Source organism: Eutrigla gurnardus, assembly GCF_963514095.1.
Source record: "Eutrigla gurnardus genome assembly, chromosome: 14".
NCBI classification, from domain to species: Eukaryota; Metazoa; Chordata; class Actinopteri; order Perciformes; family Triglidae; genus Eutrigla; species Eutrigla gurnardus.
In genome coordinates, this window is record NC_139937.1 from 18,528,915 (window position 1) to 18,545,009 (window position 16,095).

Here is a 16,095-nt window from a genome sequence, read left to right on the forward strand (position 1 = left end):
AGATTATAGTTATAAATAGATATAATACAGATTATAGTTGGTCATTTCTGTTTCTATATGATGGAGATAATGTGGCTCACAGTTCTTCTGCTTGTAATTATATTTAATTAGAGGAATCTGGTCTGCCAGAAAACCACAAAAGGAACAGCCATGAGTGTTTTAAATGCAGTTTTTTCCACTGATGATTATTAACAAAGATTTTAATCAGATTCTAGGTCAGTCCAGATCTCACATTTAAGCCCCACTTGGACCAGATCTCCAAAAACACACTGAACCTGAAAAAGTTACTGTGTCAGAAAGAAAATGTTTTTTTTATTATTCTTTATTAATTATTCTGTTTTCCTTTTATTAGGGCTCTACCAAAATGTCGTTTTTACAGCGAAAGCTTTTTCTGAGGTTTGTCATATTTTGACCTCATCACCCTAGAAAATAAAAAAATCCTAATTTTTTTTTTTATGAATATAATGCATCAGCGCTGCCTTCAGAACAGTTCCCCTTAAAACTGATTATTTTGATAAAAACTTTTTCGACATTTTGAAAGTTATATCTTTATTCAATAAATTTGGCTTGAAAGTTATTTGAATTTTTTGGACGACACAAACAGACAATTCTACAGCGGCCTCCATCTCTTATTCTTCCAACAGAATAATCTCAATATTAGTGGAGCAGATCTTTAAATGACACTGGCACAAATACAAGCCTCAAACATAATTAATAGACAAGAAAAGCAAAGAAGCTGTGCAGGATTAAAATGTTGATTTTAGAATTTGAATGTCAATGTAATGACGAATCAGTACAGCCCTAAAATAATTACTATTCGTGAATTCAATGCACATTTTTTCCCCACGAAGGAAAATCTGGGACTCCACCCGTTAAGAGCTAATAACTGTAACTTGAATTCACTTGTTAAACACTGTGACCTTTGACCTCCTTCTAATGTTCATCATTATCACCATATTGAGTGCACAAATTAGTAACGTAAGGCAGAAACTTGTCCTCTGTAGATATGAGGAACAGGACCATTTAACGCATCATCAGAAGCAGCCAATGAGAGGAGTTGTTCCTCAACTACAGTGAAAAATAAAAATGCTGAAGTTCATTGATCCAAATTGATCACTTCCTGTCTCAACCAATCACATGACATGAAAGTCTCTCATGTTGGAGACTAAATGTTTCTCTGTTTTTGTGCCGCCGTGTCCTCACTTCCACACTTTGACGATGCCGTCTCTGGACGAGGTGACGATGAAGCCTTGTGTTGTCTGAAAGGTGGCGATGTCAGTGATGATGTCATGGTGTCCCACAGGGAGGGATTCTGGGCCACGGCGAGGCGAGTCCTCCACCACGCCGCTCTTCTGTTTACTGTGGATCTCCTGTAGAAATGAAAAGGTTTTACTAGAAAGGGGCTGTGGCGTTTGACTGAATTCATTCCATGGCCCGACGTGCACTCTCACTCTCATAACTACTTCAAGATGTTTGACTATATGTATAATTATTAAAAATAAATTGTGCCATTTCTCTGCTTTGCATCATAAGTCTTCAAGCTTGTTTGAGCCTCTGTGTTTCGTTCCTTCAACCACCTTCTTTAAAAGTGGGGATTTGTGTTTCGTAACGTCTGGCTTCGAGCTGAGAGGCTCACCTGAACCACTTCAGTTCCTTCGATGATCTTCCTGCTGTAGAGGACAGACGGACAGTGCAGCGAGTCGTTGGCTCCTCCCGCCACGATGTATGACCTCTCAGGATACGCCAAGTCCCAGAACCTGAACAACACACAACCCATCTATCAATACTTTGAAAACATTGAAGTAAATCCTGTTTTTCTCATCTGGGTTCATGCAGAATGTGTTTGGACGTGTGAGGATTTGTTGTTGCTGCTGTGAAACACAGTTTTACCACAGCGACTGCTGAAGGACAGCTGCTGCTCTGGTGTCTGTTTAGACTGCTGAATGAAACAATCCCTTCACACATTTTCAGTTTATTCTCGAACCAGGATGACCGGTTCTAGAGGCTGAACTGAACTTCAGACATATTTAGATGACCCCTGAGCCCTGTAGAGGTCCAAGGTCTACTAGCAGTTTGAGAACAGTTTTATTGACGTATTAGTGTAGAGGTGTTGACATTTCATAACTAATTTAATACCTTTAGATGTTCTGAATAAGCAAAGAGTAAAAAAAAGAGCTGCCTGTATTTTTAAACCTTCATTATGTTTTATGTTACAGTGAGGTTTGTTGTTCTGGTTCAGACCTGATCCTCATGTCAGATCCAGCAGTCAGCAGAAGAGGGTTCCCATCAGCAGGACTACAGTAGATTCCATGAACACTGTGAGGAGATGGCTGCAAGGTAGAGAACAGAGAACCTGAGCAGGTAAAGAACAGAGAACCTGAGCAAGTAGAGAACAGAGAACCTGAGCAGGTAGAGAACAGAGAACCTGAGCAGGTAGAGAACAGAGAACCTGAGCAGGTAGAGAACAGAGAACCTGAGCAGGTAGAGAACAGAGAACCCGAGCAGGCAGAGAACAGAGAACCCGAGCAGGTAGAGAACAGAGAACCCGAGCAGGTAGAGAACAGAGAACCCGAGCAGGTAGAGAACAGAGAACATGAGCAGGTAGAGAACAGAGAACCTGAGCAGGCAGAGAACAGAGAACCTGAGCAGGCAGAGAACAGAGAACCTGAGCAGCTAGAGAACAGAGAACCTGAGCAGGTAGAGAACAGAGGAGGGCTGGAGTACACCTACCTGCATCTCAGAGAGTGGAGGTGCAGAGCTCGCCCACAGGGTGAATTTACGATCACCGGTTTCCATGTCCCACATTGACACTTCATTATTCCCCTGGACAGCTGCACGCAGACACAAAGAGACGGACAGAAATGTTATAGTAATTTTTCTCTACTTGTTCACTGAGCTAAACTACTATTATATATATGTGACATTAATAATATAAAATGTGACAGACCTGCGATGACAGATGATTGGTAGAGGGGATGCATCAGCAGTCGCCTGATTCGTGCTCGGGAAGGGTGGGAGTGGTTTGAGATAGGCAGCTGGAACCGCATATCCCAGCAGGCCATGGTGCCGCTGCTTGTACCTGTAGAGGGAGAGAACAGGGAGTTAGTTTTCGCCCTTCGTATGTATGGGATGCATGTTTTTCCAGGTATTCCATCTTTTTTATTCTAAATTTTACATATTTTAATGTTTTCAGAAAACATTTATGAATCCTAAAAAGCTGCACATTGTATTTTTTATCCTTTCTATCCTTTGTTTCTGCGGCTACTGCGTTAAGGTTTTTATATGAAAACATCAGATTACAGTTGATGGATAGTTGATGGTTCCATATATACTTGTGAGGACTCTAATGCACAAATGCATTAACCATCACAAGTCAGTGACGAACCCCAAACTCTGACCATACTTTCACTTAAATCTGATGATATCTGAACCTAATCTTGACCTACAAACTGTCCTTTGAAGTAGTGAGGACGGGATGAAAAGTCCTACTACGATGCTTTTAACCTGAAACTGGACCAAACAGATGACAATAGGCCCACACACACAAACTCAGACCTAGGCAGAGCCAGCACTGGTGCATGTCAACGGTGAAGGAGGTGATGAGTCCGAGGCGGAGGTCGTGGCGGAGGGTCCAGGCGTTGGAGTTGGAGCGAAGGTCCCAACCGACCAGCGAGCCGTTGACGGTGGCGTACGCCAGCACCGACTGAGCTCCCGAGTTAAAATGGTGGATGTCGACGGCACAGCCGTCCTCCTGCAGGTCCAGAGACCTGAGAGGAAGGACCCATGATGAGACACGTCATCCATCAGGACAGAGGTTTAACCTCAGGCTGTGTTTCAGTTACCTGGTCTGGAAGGGCTGAACTTTGGGGGATTTTGGTGGTTTGTTTGCTTCGACTGCCAGCAGCTGGATGGATCCATTATCTGAAGCCACCGCCAAGTAATGTGACCCCTGACAGAAGGTCAACGTCTTCACGTGACCGCCGACACGAGAATAAGTCAACACTGACCTGTAGGAGGACAACGCTGTCAACATACAGCAGTCAAGAGTATAGTGTTTCAGTCATGTGGTCACCGGTCACGTCCTCTACCGTTTCAGTAACGTGGTCTCTTGTCTTGTCAGTCATTGTAAAGACTCACCTGGTGGTCGTGGTCTTTCCCTCCATCTTCTGACTGTCCCAGACTTTAACGGTACCGTCGTTGGACGCCGTGGCGAAGATGGAGTGTTCGTCTGAGACTCTGATGCGGTTCACAGCAGCCTTGTGTTCGTGGAGGTGAGCCACTAGCAACCCTTTAGGGTGCCACCCTGAAACACACAGTTACACCTCTAAGACTCGACGAGTCCAAACAGTTGTGGCTTCGGTCTGTGTGGATTCAAACTGTCCTTAATAATACAACGACTGAACAACGAACAGTTGGTTCATGGATTCTGAAAGCTAAATACTTTCCTGAACTGTATAACATGTTTACCTTCTTTCTTTCATTAACTCAAGAGTTCTGCTGATGGCAACACCCCAATTAATAGGGGGGGGGGGGACACCTGGAACACCTGGAACTGTTCATGTGTTCTGTTGTTGACAAACCTGGAGTAATAAGCTTGTTGCCCTCTTGGTGTTTGTGTTATTTTATCACCTTTTTAAGTACGTTGTAACACTCAGCTGTCTGTAGTCCAACTGTTGAGCTCAGTGTTTTCACATCACGTGTGGAATTCATGGTGCAATTCAAACAGGATCACAATGTTATTGGTCTCTCTCAGTTGACTATCCCATATATCCATACGACTGTCCCATGAGGACACAGGAAGGGGCGGGACTTAGGCCCTATTGAAAGTCAAATTAACCAAAATTGACATCCCTCGAGTGATGTCTGTCTCCTTCATTGTCTATAAACTTCACTTATGAATATGAGATACTAATGAGTTTATATAGTGACTGGTCTGGAAATAACATTAATTTGTGTTTAAGACATAAATATCTAAATTTAAAGACAACCAGGTTGACATAGAAAATGTAACACTAATATATGCACACTTCCATATATGTGTAGTCATGTTGTCATAACATGTCACATGAAAGATCTCCCTGACATCAAAGAGGTGTGTGTGTGTGTGTGTGTTTGTGTGTGTATTACCAGGTGGAGGTGGCCGACTCTCCCACTCAGCACTCTCCATCATCTGTTTAGCCATGCGCTCAGCGCTGCACTGCTCCCTCTTCTGCTGCACCAGCTGCTGCAGCTCCGCCTTGCAGGTGTTGATGCGTCGCTGGTAGGTGGGGCCCCCCGTCAACGACTGTAGCACAGGCACCGCCGTGGCCACGGCGCTCTTCCTGATCTGACTGGCCGGCCCATCAACAACCTGCAAACACATCATGTCCTGAGTTTACCGACTGATGGATCAGGTCTAATCACTGCCTTTGATAGACGGAGAGTCAGAGTTGGTGTTCATCAGAGATGCTTCGTTATTTGCTTTGGGACATAGACTATAAAAGAAGTCAACGTAGTCATGGTTACGTCCCCCATTGCATTGTAGACTATGGTTTTGAAACCATTTTGTCCATCGCCATCTTGGTATTTTTGCCACCAGTGAAGGAAGTGCCCATATTTGGACTGTGGAGGAGCGACATGTGGATCTGAACACTGTTTCCTGAGATAATAAATCAAGAGAGAAGTTTTCTCATAGACTTCTACACAATCAGAGAGGAGTCGTCCCCTGATGGCCAGCAGGGAGAATGGAGCTTTAAGGTACTTCCGCTTGGCTTCACTTTTCAGAACCAGAGGTTGACGTCAATAACATATTTTCTTTTTTAAACAATGTTACGCTATTAAATATCTCTGTTAAATCAAAACAGACCAATCTGTATTTAGTTTAAACATAAACACTAGATTAGATTAGTTTTGTATGTTTTCATTGGTCAATAGTCACATATAAAATGCATATCTTGGCACATTCAGAGTGGAAACTTGGCTGAAGGAGAGATGTTAAATCAGAAACACATTCATCAAGCTTCATTTCAAAGTCATGAAAAGATAAATACAAACCACAATATGTAACCGACACAAAGTAATTCACCCTAAAAGTCAACTCTAAAACCAGGATCTCCTCTAATCTCCCTTTTAGTTCATCCTTTTAAAAGGTACATAATATTATGCAAAAGCGTATTTCTTTTAAATGAATTGTATTGTGTGAAATAATCAGCAATTAACATGTGAAGTTGAAGTATTCTCCAAATATATAATGAAGGAGGTACTGTAGAGAAAACATATAGGGAACAAGGGAATAAGTACCGCCACAGGAAGAGAACTAAAGCAATGCCAGTTTTCCTCAGTTGTGCCTCTAGGCATGTTAAAAAGTGGGGGTGATTCTATTCACAGCAAGTTCTTCAAAATCAACGCAGGGCTTCAGAAAACATTTTGTTCTTGTTTCTCATGCTGACTTCAATTAGTCCGAATATAAACCTGATTTGATAAGTAACAGGGTTGAAATGATTAGCAAATTAATCATCGGATCAACAGAAAATTCATCAATGGAGCCAATAATAAGGGAGGTCAACGATTGGCTGAAAAGTTAGACCTCAGACCGCAGAAACAGCGTCAGCACAAAGGTCTAAATTTTTTAAGCATGTTCATTTTCCTCTGTTTTTCCCCCCCAAAATAAGCCAGATCTGACCAAAGAACTACTTAAAATACTGTTTTTGTAGTTGAGTCGCCTCTTCTCAGTGATGTTTAAATACAGATTGTGTGTGTTTCTGATCAGCTCAGCAGATGAAAACTCTTCTCAGTTGGTCTACAACCTCAAGTGGTTGTATTTTAGAAGTGAGCTGCCATTAACATCAGGTCACTAATGCTGCTTTACGATGAGGACACTTTATAGCTGGATGAATCACCCTCTCTGTTTTAATGAGAAACTTACACAGGTACGCTCATCTTCACCTCTTTAATGTGATGCCTGGACTAAACGGTTGGATTGAGTTTCAGAGTAACACATTGATAACATTAACAAATCAATGTGCCACGTTTTAATGAGAGTGATTTATGTCCCACACATAAATGAGTCAGGCTGAGGCTGGTGTTACCGTGGAGGGCAGGGCGGCTGGCGTTTCCTGTGACCCAAACATGCTCTTCCACTCCTCGTTCATCGTCGAGTCCTGCTTTGTGTGCTTCCTTGCTGCAGGAGAAAAGAAAACAGGATGTTGAGATGTTTCTCCGGCCACAATTAACTCAAGAGTCTAGAAATGTTTGGTAAGATGTTAAAAACACCAGCACCACAACTGGTTCTAGTTACACTGCAAAAAGTGTCAAACTAGACTGAAGATCTGGATCCTATGAGCTGTAACAAGACTCATCAGAACCGAGGGTGTTCTTTTAAGAATAGAGAGACTTTAAAAACAAGGATTGACAAACTGAATGATCATGATGGTCTTCACTCTGTTATGTGATGGATCATTCAGGCCAGGTCTATCATGAACGGCCTGCTACATTGATCCAGCACATTACTGGAGAAAACAGCTGGAAACAATCTAAATGTGTCCCAGTTTATGTGAACCACATCAGCTGGCAGGAAGTACACACAGACCCTTACTGTTGACGAGCAGTTTTAAACGGTACATCTAAGAAACTTTTTTTTGCATGTCTCAATAACCCAATAACATTCAGTATGGAATGCTAAAAGTAATTTCATAACAACAAGAACAAAAGGTCCTCGGCTCAGACTTCATCAATGCTCAGGCCCAAATAATAACAATAACAATAATAATCATCATCATCATCATCATCATCAGAATGGCTTATTGCTAAGTGTGTTTGCACATACAAGGAATTTGACAATGTGATTGGTGCAATACAATTAACAGAGTAGGGATATGCTGATGAGATGAGCATTTTCTACAGTGTAGACTGATGCATGTGGAGACCACAAAGTGATTCATGTGAGAGATTAGAGGGGGACTTTCCTCCAGACTTCTTTCGTGGTTGGGCTGCAGACAACTGTAATCTTGTTTGAATTTCAGAGAAACATCTGGAACAGAGCTGGTTGTGAGCCGGAATTCAAGAGGGGAGGAAGCTTTGATAATTCTCACTGGGTTTGTCTGGACTTCATGGTGAATGCAGGTCACAACAAATGTGACTCATTCCTGCCTTTCCTCTAGCACCATCCTCAGGAAAAGCTTCACATTCAGATCCACTGATCTTTTTTTAAACGTATTAACAAGTTCCATATGGAAATGCATTTCAACAGCAGGTGCTTGTATTCTGTAACAGCCTTCTTATAGCTCTATTTATATACAATGTTTTCAGAACACTTAGGTCACGATACGATGTTCTCACGATACAATGTTCTCACGATACAATGTTCTCACGATACAATGTTCTCACGATACAATGTTCTCACGATACGATGTTCTCACGATACGATGTTCTCACGATACCACGATACGATGTTCTCACGATACGATGTTCTCACGATACGATGTTCTCACGATACGATGTTCTCACGATCAGATGTTCTCACGATACGATGTTCTCGCGATACGATGTTCTCGCGATACGATGTTCTCGCGATACAAAGTTATCGCAATACGATGTTCTCACGATACAATGTTCTCACGATACGATGTTCTCACGATACGATATTCTCACGATACGATATTCTCACGATACGATATTATCACGATACGATATTATCACGATACGATATTATCACGATACGATATTATCACGATACGATGCTATCACGATTATGTTGTGATTCAGTAGGGAGTAGGTCCAGAGTCCTGCTTTACAGTGACCTTCTACAAAGGTATGACCATGAAACTCAACTAAAAAATATCACAGAGCTGAAGAAGACGTGACGGTTTCATTGTGTGTACATAGTAGATCAGGATGTGGATTACCCCTCTTGTCTTCAGGCTCAGCCTTGGGTTTAACCAGGTCCACCTGACGGCCGGTGATGCCCAGCGTGGCGAGGTCGATGACGCCCGTCTGAACGGCCTCTCCCAGGTGACTCTGCTCGCCCATGTTGGCTTTGGCCTTGTTGGATTTCAGCATGAAATCTTTGAGTGCCAGCAGCTTGTCCTCCTCCGCCTCGGTCATCCCCTGCAAACAGAGGACGGCAAACAGGACAGAGTCAACGCGAGGACGAGGAAGTCTTCTTTGTTTGATTTTCTTGTTTTTTTTCAGGGCAGACTCACTCTATAAAGTGAAAACGTTTTAAACAAAATTTTGAATACAGGATTACACCTTCCTCTCAGTAAATTAAAGAGCAGCCATTTACATAAACATGTTTCTGTTTATTGTAAATACTATAACAGCTGTAAGAGTTAGAGAACTAAACATGAAAGCAAAGTAAGAAAATAGATCAAAGTTCTTGACAGAAATAGAAAATCAAGCACTCCAGGAACCAATCCTTCAAATCGAATTCCACAGCTTCAACTCATGTGCTTGGAAAAAATGCCACGTCTTTTCAACTGCATGGATCAATTCAATGTGAGCTCCATGTGTTAACCACGCCGATCATTGTGTGCGTGGTTGAATAATGTTTCACAGATATGTGGTTTTTCCTCAGAACATTAAAACAAAAATATTCCCGAACACTGACTGTTCAGCTTTCCAGATGGAGTTTAAAAAAAAAAAAAGGTCTAAACTTCATCTAAAAGCTGCAGCTCCAGTGCGAGTCAGTAAACCCTTGTGGTTTCATTCTGAGGAAACGAGACCCTGAATCATCACTGATCAAAGAGTACTGCATTAGGAAGTGTCTGCATGCTTTATCAGAAGCAGACAGAACACTCCTCTGATGATGAAAACTCAACTCAAGTCCAATGACAGTCAGGGATTCTAGTGGTGAAGGCAGACAAAGATATAGACGAAGACAAAACTCCCTTACAACGCTGTATGCAAGACAGCCGTCCAGGAGATCCTGTTGTGATGGTTATAAACGAAGGTGATAATCAAGGCGCGACCAGACCAAGATATTAGTGTAAGTTATTAGTGACTGAATAAGTCTAAAACAACATGTGGAAACTAACTCCCTCTAGTGATGATACTGAATATAACTGCTGGCTTTATGACACACATGTATGTCAAACATTGTTAATCACTTTGAATAATGCTGGGATATTATTTTTTACAGTCAGAAAATAATTAGCTGATGAAAATTAAAACATTTTACAAAATTATGAATCAAACTTGGTATCGGCAAGTACTGAAATTACAAGTATTTGTACTTGGTCTGATAAAAAGTGGTATCTGTGCATCCCTACCATATATCAATTCGGAGATCATTGAACATTTGCGGGAGCCTTTGGAAGGTTTCCCTTATTTTTAAGTACCGTGCATTTCTGTATGAGCAGCGTTGTTCTGACCTGTGAGAGCAGCTTCTTGAGTAGCTGAGCGATGGCCGGGTCGTCAGGTGTGGGGCATTCTGGGATAGATCCTGCACGCTTCTTCTGCCGAAGCAGCAGGTGGCGAAACAGGCTGGCGATATCTTTGGAGCGCAGGGCATAGTCGAAGATGGAACGACTGACTGGTTCCTTCAGGACACTCAGCAGGACCAGCTCCTTATCGATCTGAGGATGGACAGAGACAGGCGAGGACAGGTGAGGAGGAGTGATAGAGGATGAAGTTGTACTAGGATGGTGATGACGAGGACCCACCTGGATGATAGGCTGGGTGATGAAGGGGTTGAGGTGGGGCATCAGCTTGCAGTAGACGTCGGCTACGTTGAGGTGCTGTGCGATGACGGTGATGAAGCCCACCGCCCCGTAACGGATCCACAGGTTGGGGTGACACAGGAACGGAGCTACGCCAAGCCAGAGAGGAGACATTGTATGATGACACACTCTGCAGCCGGTGTCGTCGTAATCATCTTGTTTTATATCTCATGTTCTAAATAGTTTTTTCCTGTAAATTATTCTGTCACTTTGTTTTGAAAGATGCTGTAGAAATAAAAGGTATTATTATGTTACATGTCTGAAAGTAAATACTGGTTCTTGAATGTTGGAAAAGTCATAATAAAGACAACATGAAGGTCTGCACAACATTTCATGATAATCCCTCCAACAGTGGTTGAGATATTTCTGTCTAGACCGACAGACGGATTGCAGTGACTCATGACTGAATCACATGTCCAGTAGACAGACTAACATCCAGCATGTCTATCACGGCGTGGCGTTCCCCCCGACCTTACCAATGTCACTGACGAACTCGTAGATATGAGGTTTCTGCAGCAGACCCAGGTGACACATACAGGTGAGAGAGTTCAGAGCTTTGTAGATGACGAACTCCTCGGTGTCACTCAGACCCTGCTGGAGGAGAGGCTTCAAGATGGAGGAGCTCTGCCAGCCAACGTACGCAGCCACACCTTCAGAAAAGGAAATAAACAAACTGTACTGTACCAGCTTTTACCTGAGCAGGTCGTCAACAGATTACCTGGTCAGACAGATAAACAGTGCACCAAAACGTTCAGCTGGAGATTCTCTTCTGACTCATTTGTGATGTTTTCTTACCCACAATGCTGTCAAAGAAAGCTCCGCGCAGATGCCAGTCGTTCTTGTCGTTGAGGAAGGTGATCATGTGAGACAGCAGCACGTCGTTGGCTTTCTGCCGGCCGAAGAAGACGCAGAGTCGCGTGATGCCGTTCTCCATCAGTGACTGTTTGACGATGTTCTCCGAGTCGCTGAGCAGCGTCACCACCTTCTGCTGCACCATCTCATGCAACGCCTGCAGCTCTGTCAATGCACAACATGTTTATCGCACAAATAGACACATCAGAGCAGCGGTTTCCGTTTCTGTGCGTTTCTGTACCTGAGTCGTAGTTCTCGTTGGGGTGGAGTATTTCCTCCGTGTCCTCTCCGCTCAGGTCTTGCTCCGTGTTCACGTTGTTTTCCTGAACCAACTCCAGGAAACGCAGTGCACTCTCTGCCAGATGAGCAATGTTCTCTAAACATCACCGGGAAGACAAGAATAAAGAAAAAGGTCTTAAACAACTTCTTGCAAATTACAGCCAGTCTTTTAGCCAGGTTTATATTCCGACCCCCAAAAATCCACTTACCTGCATACGCCAGCCTTACAATGGTGGCGTCGTCCTGGGCCAGGTGGGCAATGCCTGGCAAGATGTACTCTGGGTAGATGTTGACGTCATTTCTCGGTACCTCCTTCACCAGCGCCAGTACTTTGGCCAGAGTTCGCACAGCCTGAGCGCGCACGCGGGGAACGGGATCGTTGCTGAAGTGCAACAGGTAGGGCGTGATGCGGTCGAGCAAGATGTCGACGCTGAGCCGCGGAGCCAGGTGCAAGATGAGCTCCAACGCCGCGAGCTTGGAGTCACAGGAGTGCAGCGTCTGCAAGCAGGAGGTGATAACCGAAACCAGGACGATGAGGCCCTGCTCCTCCCTGGAGCTCAGCACGCCATCCCTGTCCTGAGATGAGGAGGAAGAAGAAGAGCCTGGAGACGAAACAGGAGGTTTTTTTAAATACAGAAGAAAAGGATTGTCATTGTGCAACCACCAGAATGTTTCCCCTCTCACCCCCTCGCAGGTTGAGCAGAATGTTGTCCAGGTCTTTGCGGATAACGAGCACTCGCTCATCTGCAGACTGAAAGGTCTCTTTGGCGAACTGAGCCATGTATGGCTGCAGGAAGGTGTAGAAGATGTCTGGGAAGGTTTTCCCTCTCTGCTGCTTGAGATACTCCTCTGCTGTCAGACGCTTCTCAGGCTCCCTCTGCACCATCTGAGCTACCTGAGACAGGAAAGGACACTTTTAGAGAACCTTGAACACTGTAGAGTGGCATGAACTGCAATCAAATTAATAACTCAGTTAGAGGACCTGGAACCCTGTAGAGCAACAGAAACTACTGTCAAACTAAGGATTCTGTGAGACGACCATCAAAGTTCCAAATCAAAACGTTACAAAAGCGCAAGAAACAACCTGTACCTTGACAGGTGTGTGGTAAGCCGTGCAGCCCCCCTCCCTTCCCTGCATCGTTTCAGTGCCAGGCAGCCACAAACCGAAACAGTGTGGAGTTTGTGTTGAGATTTAAATAAAGATAAAAATATTCATCTTTATCTTTTTTCCCCCTTATCTTTATTCCTATTTATAGTCAATTACAATATGTGTTAAGACATCACCAGTATATATGGGAACTGTAAAGAAAAGGTATAAAAGGTGCAAAAGGTGCAGTGAAAAACGTTGGGTACACCTAAATAATGTGCTGTTGCACCTAAATGGAAAAGTTAGGTGCACAAGTGCAACCGATGAAAAAAGTTAGTCTGGAGCCCTGACGACGATCGAGTGACATATATTCCTTCAGATAGAACAGACTGTAAACGACTATGTCCTGTACGGGATCAGTACCAGTTCTCGGATGCTGCCGTCCTCAATCTTCATGAGAACGTGCTCCGTCTGGAAGTGTCCTTTACGATACGCCAGCAGCTGCGACAGATCGAAGAGAGGGACGCCCTCAGTGAAGAGCTCTGCTATCACACAGCCTGAACACACAAATATACATAATCACATTAAGGATCATCGCCTACATGACATCGTCTATTTTTGCATGTCGCAATATATATATCAGCTTGTTCCAACAGCCCTATCTGTGCGCTGCATAATTTCTTCCTAACATCTAGTAGATGCTTTCATAATATTCAATTCCTCCTGCTTGGACCCTGCTGGAGAGCCTCCAGATGTGTCTGTACCTGCAGAGAAGATGTCCATGGCCTGTCTGAGCTCCCCTCTGCTCCTCTGGTTGTTGTTAGTTAGGTCCACCAGCGGTGTATTCTGGTCACTCTCTGTGGTAAACATGCTTCCATCCACGAACCTCTCTGGAGCGATGTAGCACGTCCGCCGTCTGGACGTGTCGAAGAAGTAGTTGAAGTCGGCTGGGTTGTCCTCAGGCAGGTATGTGGGCTTGAAGCTGGCAAAGTCAGTGAGCAGCACCCAGTTCCAGCTGGTCACCATCACATTCTCCGTCTTGATGTCGCCGTGGCGAACGCCGGCTTTATGTGCCTGATCGACGGCGTTGAGGATCTGGAAGGCCAGCCAGCGCTTCTCCACGTTGTTGAGGAAGGGACGGGTGCTGATGCGGTCGTACAGGTTGTCCCGGACATACTGACGGAACAAGATGGCCGCTTTCTCCGTCAAGGAGGTCTTCTGGAAGGGCAGGCAGTTCTGGCAGGAGTGCAGCCGGATCTTCAGCTCCTCCAGCTCCTGTTTGTAGCTGGTGAGAGGCAGCGAAGGGTCCTGGATGGCAAAGACTTTGACCACCACTAAGCCCTCCCGGTGTTTGGCCCGGGCCACCTTGAAGAAACGGGTGCTGCCCAGGCTCTTGTCATACTCATGGTCGTTGATGTCCGAGAAGTAGCTGTCCACAGACAGGATCTGTGAGGGGGCGATACCCGCTAGCTGGTTCCCCATCACACCTTCACACGCCTGTGGAATGGTGACAATAAAAATCAGTTAGAGGAATTCACAGCAACATTTCACACAGGCACTAAGAGCAGGTTAGGCTCAAAGAGTCAGTTACCATGGTAACTGACCTAAAGTTTAAGTTCACTCTCTTTCTGGAACGGAAAAACCCAAGTATGCCTCTTCTCACAAGCTCAATGTTAACTAACCTTTCTGGAATTCACCTCAGGACACATGGTCTTGGCTTTTTAATGAGCCATGTCCCCAAAGTCCACTGTATTTTATAAAACAGTGGAAACACAAAGAAAAATCTCATACAAAGATCAGGTTATGAGAAATGGAAATACTCAAGTTAAATTGAAATTGTACCTCAAATGTGTATGTAAAAGCAGTACTTAAGTACTTAATTTCTTTCTACCACTGTGGAGAAAATAACAGATGTGGAGCAAACATGGATAATGAGGAGTAGTAGTGAAAACAACAAGGGAGTAGACCAGTCACATGATTTAACATTAGCTCTTTGACAGAACTAATGTAGCATGCTAGCTAACCCTTTTTAACGCTCAAAACGAACTAGTTCGGCTCAAAACAAACCATGAATGTCAAAGTAATTAAAATGCTGTGTATTTACGGTTACCAGCTGCTGTTGACAGGACCGTTGTTGTTGTTGTTGGTGGTGGTGATGATGTGTGTGCTTCAGCAGGCTAACGAGCAGGCGACGGTTAAATGGATGCTGCTAACGGCTACTAGCAGAGTACCCGTCTTCATGTCGTCTCTCGGCGCGTTAGCTTCGACATCCCGCCCGCCGCCGATGAAACGGACCGTAACCGTGAATAATAAACTTAAAAGCAGCAGCAGCAGCCTGATCAGTCACAGTTAGCTTGTTAGCCAACTGCTACAGCTGCTGTTGTGAATCCGGGTCAAACAGTAAACAATGCTCGTTAGCGCCCCTGCTGGTCAAACAAAGTTAAAGCTAAGAAGATGAATCACTCGGTATGACATTTTTATTTAAAAGACGACCTATTCTGCTGGTCCATACCTGTGTTTCTGTATTAATCCATACAAAATTAAGTTTATTAATAGCTGCAACACATAACAGTATATAAGTATTTATCAGAAAAATAATTCTACAAGCTTAGAAAATGCTTTGTCCTTATTAGTGAAATTAGGCAATAACCGATCATCTGTTAAATCTAAATCCTGAACATAGAAGGGGTTCCATATAGCCTATTCTCGTATACTGTTTAATATGTAAGTCTTCATAACATTAATCGTATTTATAAGTAGCCTAGAACCTCTGGGAATGAGTTTGTGAATCAGTGCAATGCATTATTTTGTCATAAAGTAAGCTGGGGTCTATAAATGTGTGCAAACATATTTTTCTGGATGTAAACCAACAGAAAAAACGTCTTAGGGTGCAGTAAGATTTGTTTTTGAAATGATCTTCTCTTAATCTTTCTGCATTTCCAAATACAATGGAACAGTGTCTTTCTAAGGTTTCATTTTGAGCACATGTCTGGTGTGTTCATGTTCTATAAATGTAGTTTAATGTTCTGTTAATATGATTCATTTGGAGTTTATATTTGTTAGGAATAATTAACTTTCTGGCTCTCGGATCGTCCCTACAAATTACGCCAGTAGAGAAGTTTCCCATTTCCGACGTTTCCTCTGCACCTGAATGCCTCCTGACCTTTTACCCAGCAGCAC

The 16,095-nt window shown here is 43.6% G+C and overlaps 1 protein-coding gene across 1 annotated transcript; it reads right to left on the reverse strand.

Moving 5' to 3' along the window:
- Positions 1-621: 621 nt before the first annotated feature.
- On the reverse strand, positions 622-14,412 carry pik3r4 (phosphoinositide-3-kinase, regulatory subunit 4). Its single transcript, XM_084025974.1, has 20 exons — positions 13,680-14,412; positions 13,339-13,472; positions 12,513-12,723; positions 12,038-12,430; positions 11,791-11,925; positions 11,493-11,714; positions 11,174-11,347; positions 10,641-10,786; positions 10,350-10,553; positions 8,883-9,084; positions 7,068-7,159; positions 5,128-5,350; positions 4,138-4,303; positions 3,843-4,007; positions 3,556-3,767; positions 2,948-3,079; positions 2,731-2,831; positions 2,242-2,330; positions 1,637-1,757; positions 622-1,370 (listed from the first exon to the last, which is right to left on the reverse strand). Exons 1-20 carry the CDS (start codon positions 14,395-14,397, stop codon positions 1,200-1,202), a joined length of 4,011 nt encoding a protein of 1,336 aa, XP_083882100.1. The 5' UTR covers positions 14,398-14,412; the 3' UTR covers positions 622-1,199.
- Positions 14,413-16,095: the final 1,683 nt, after the last annotated feature.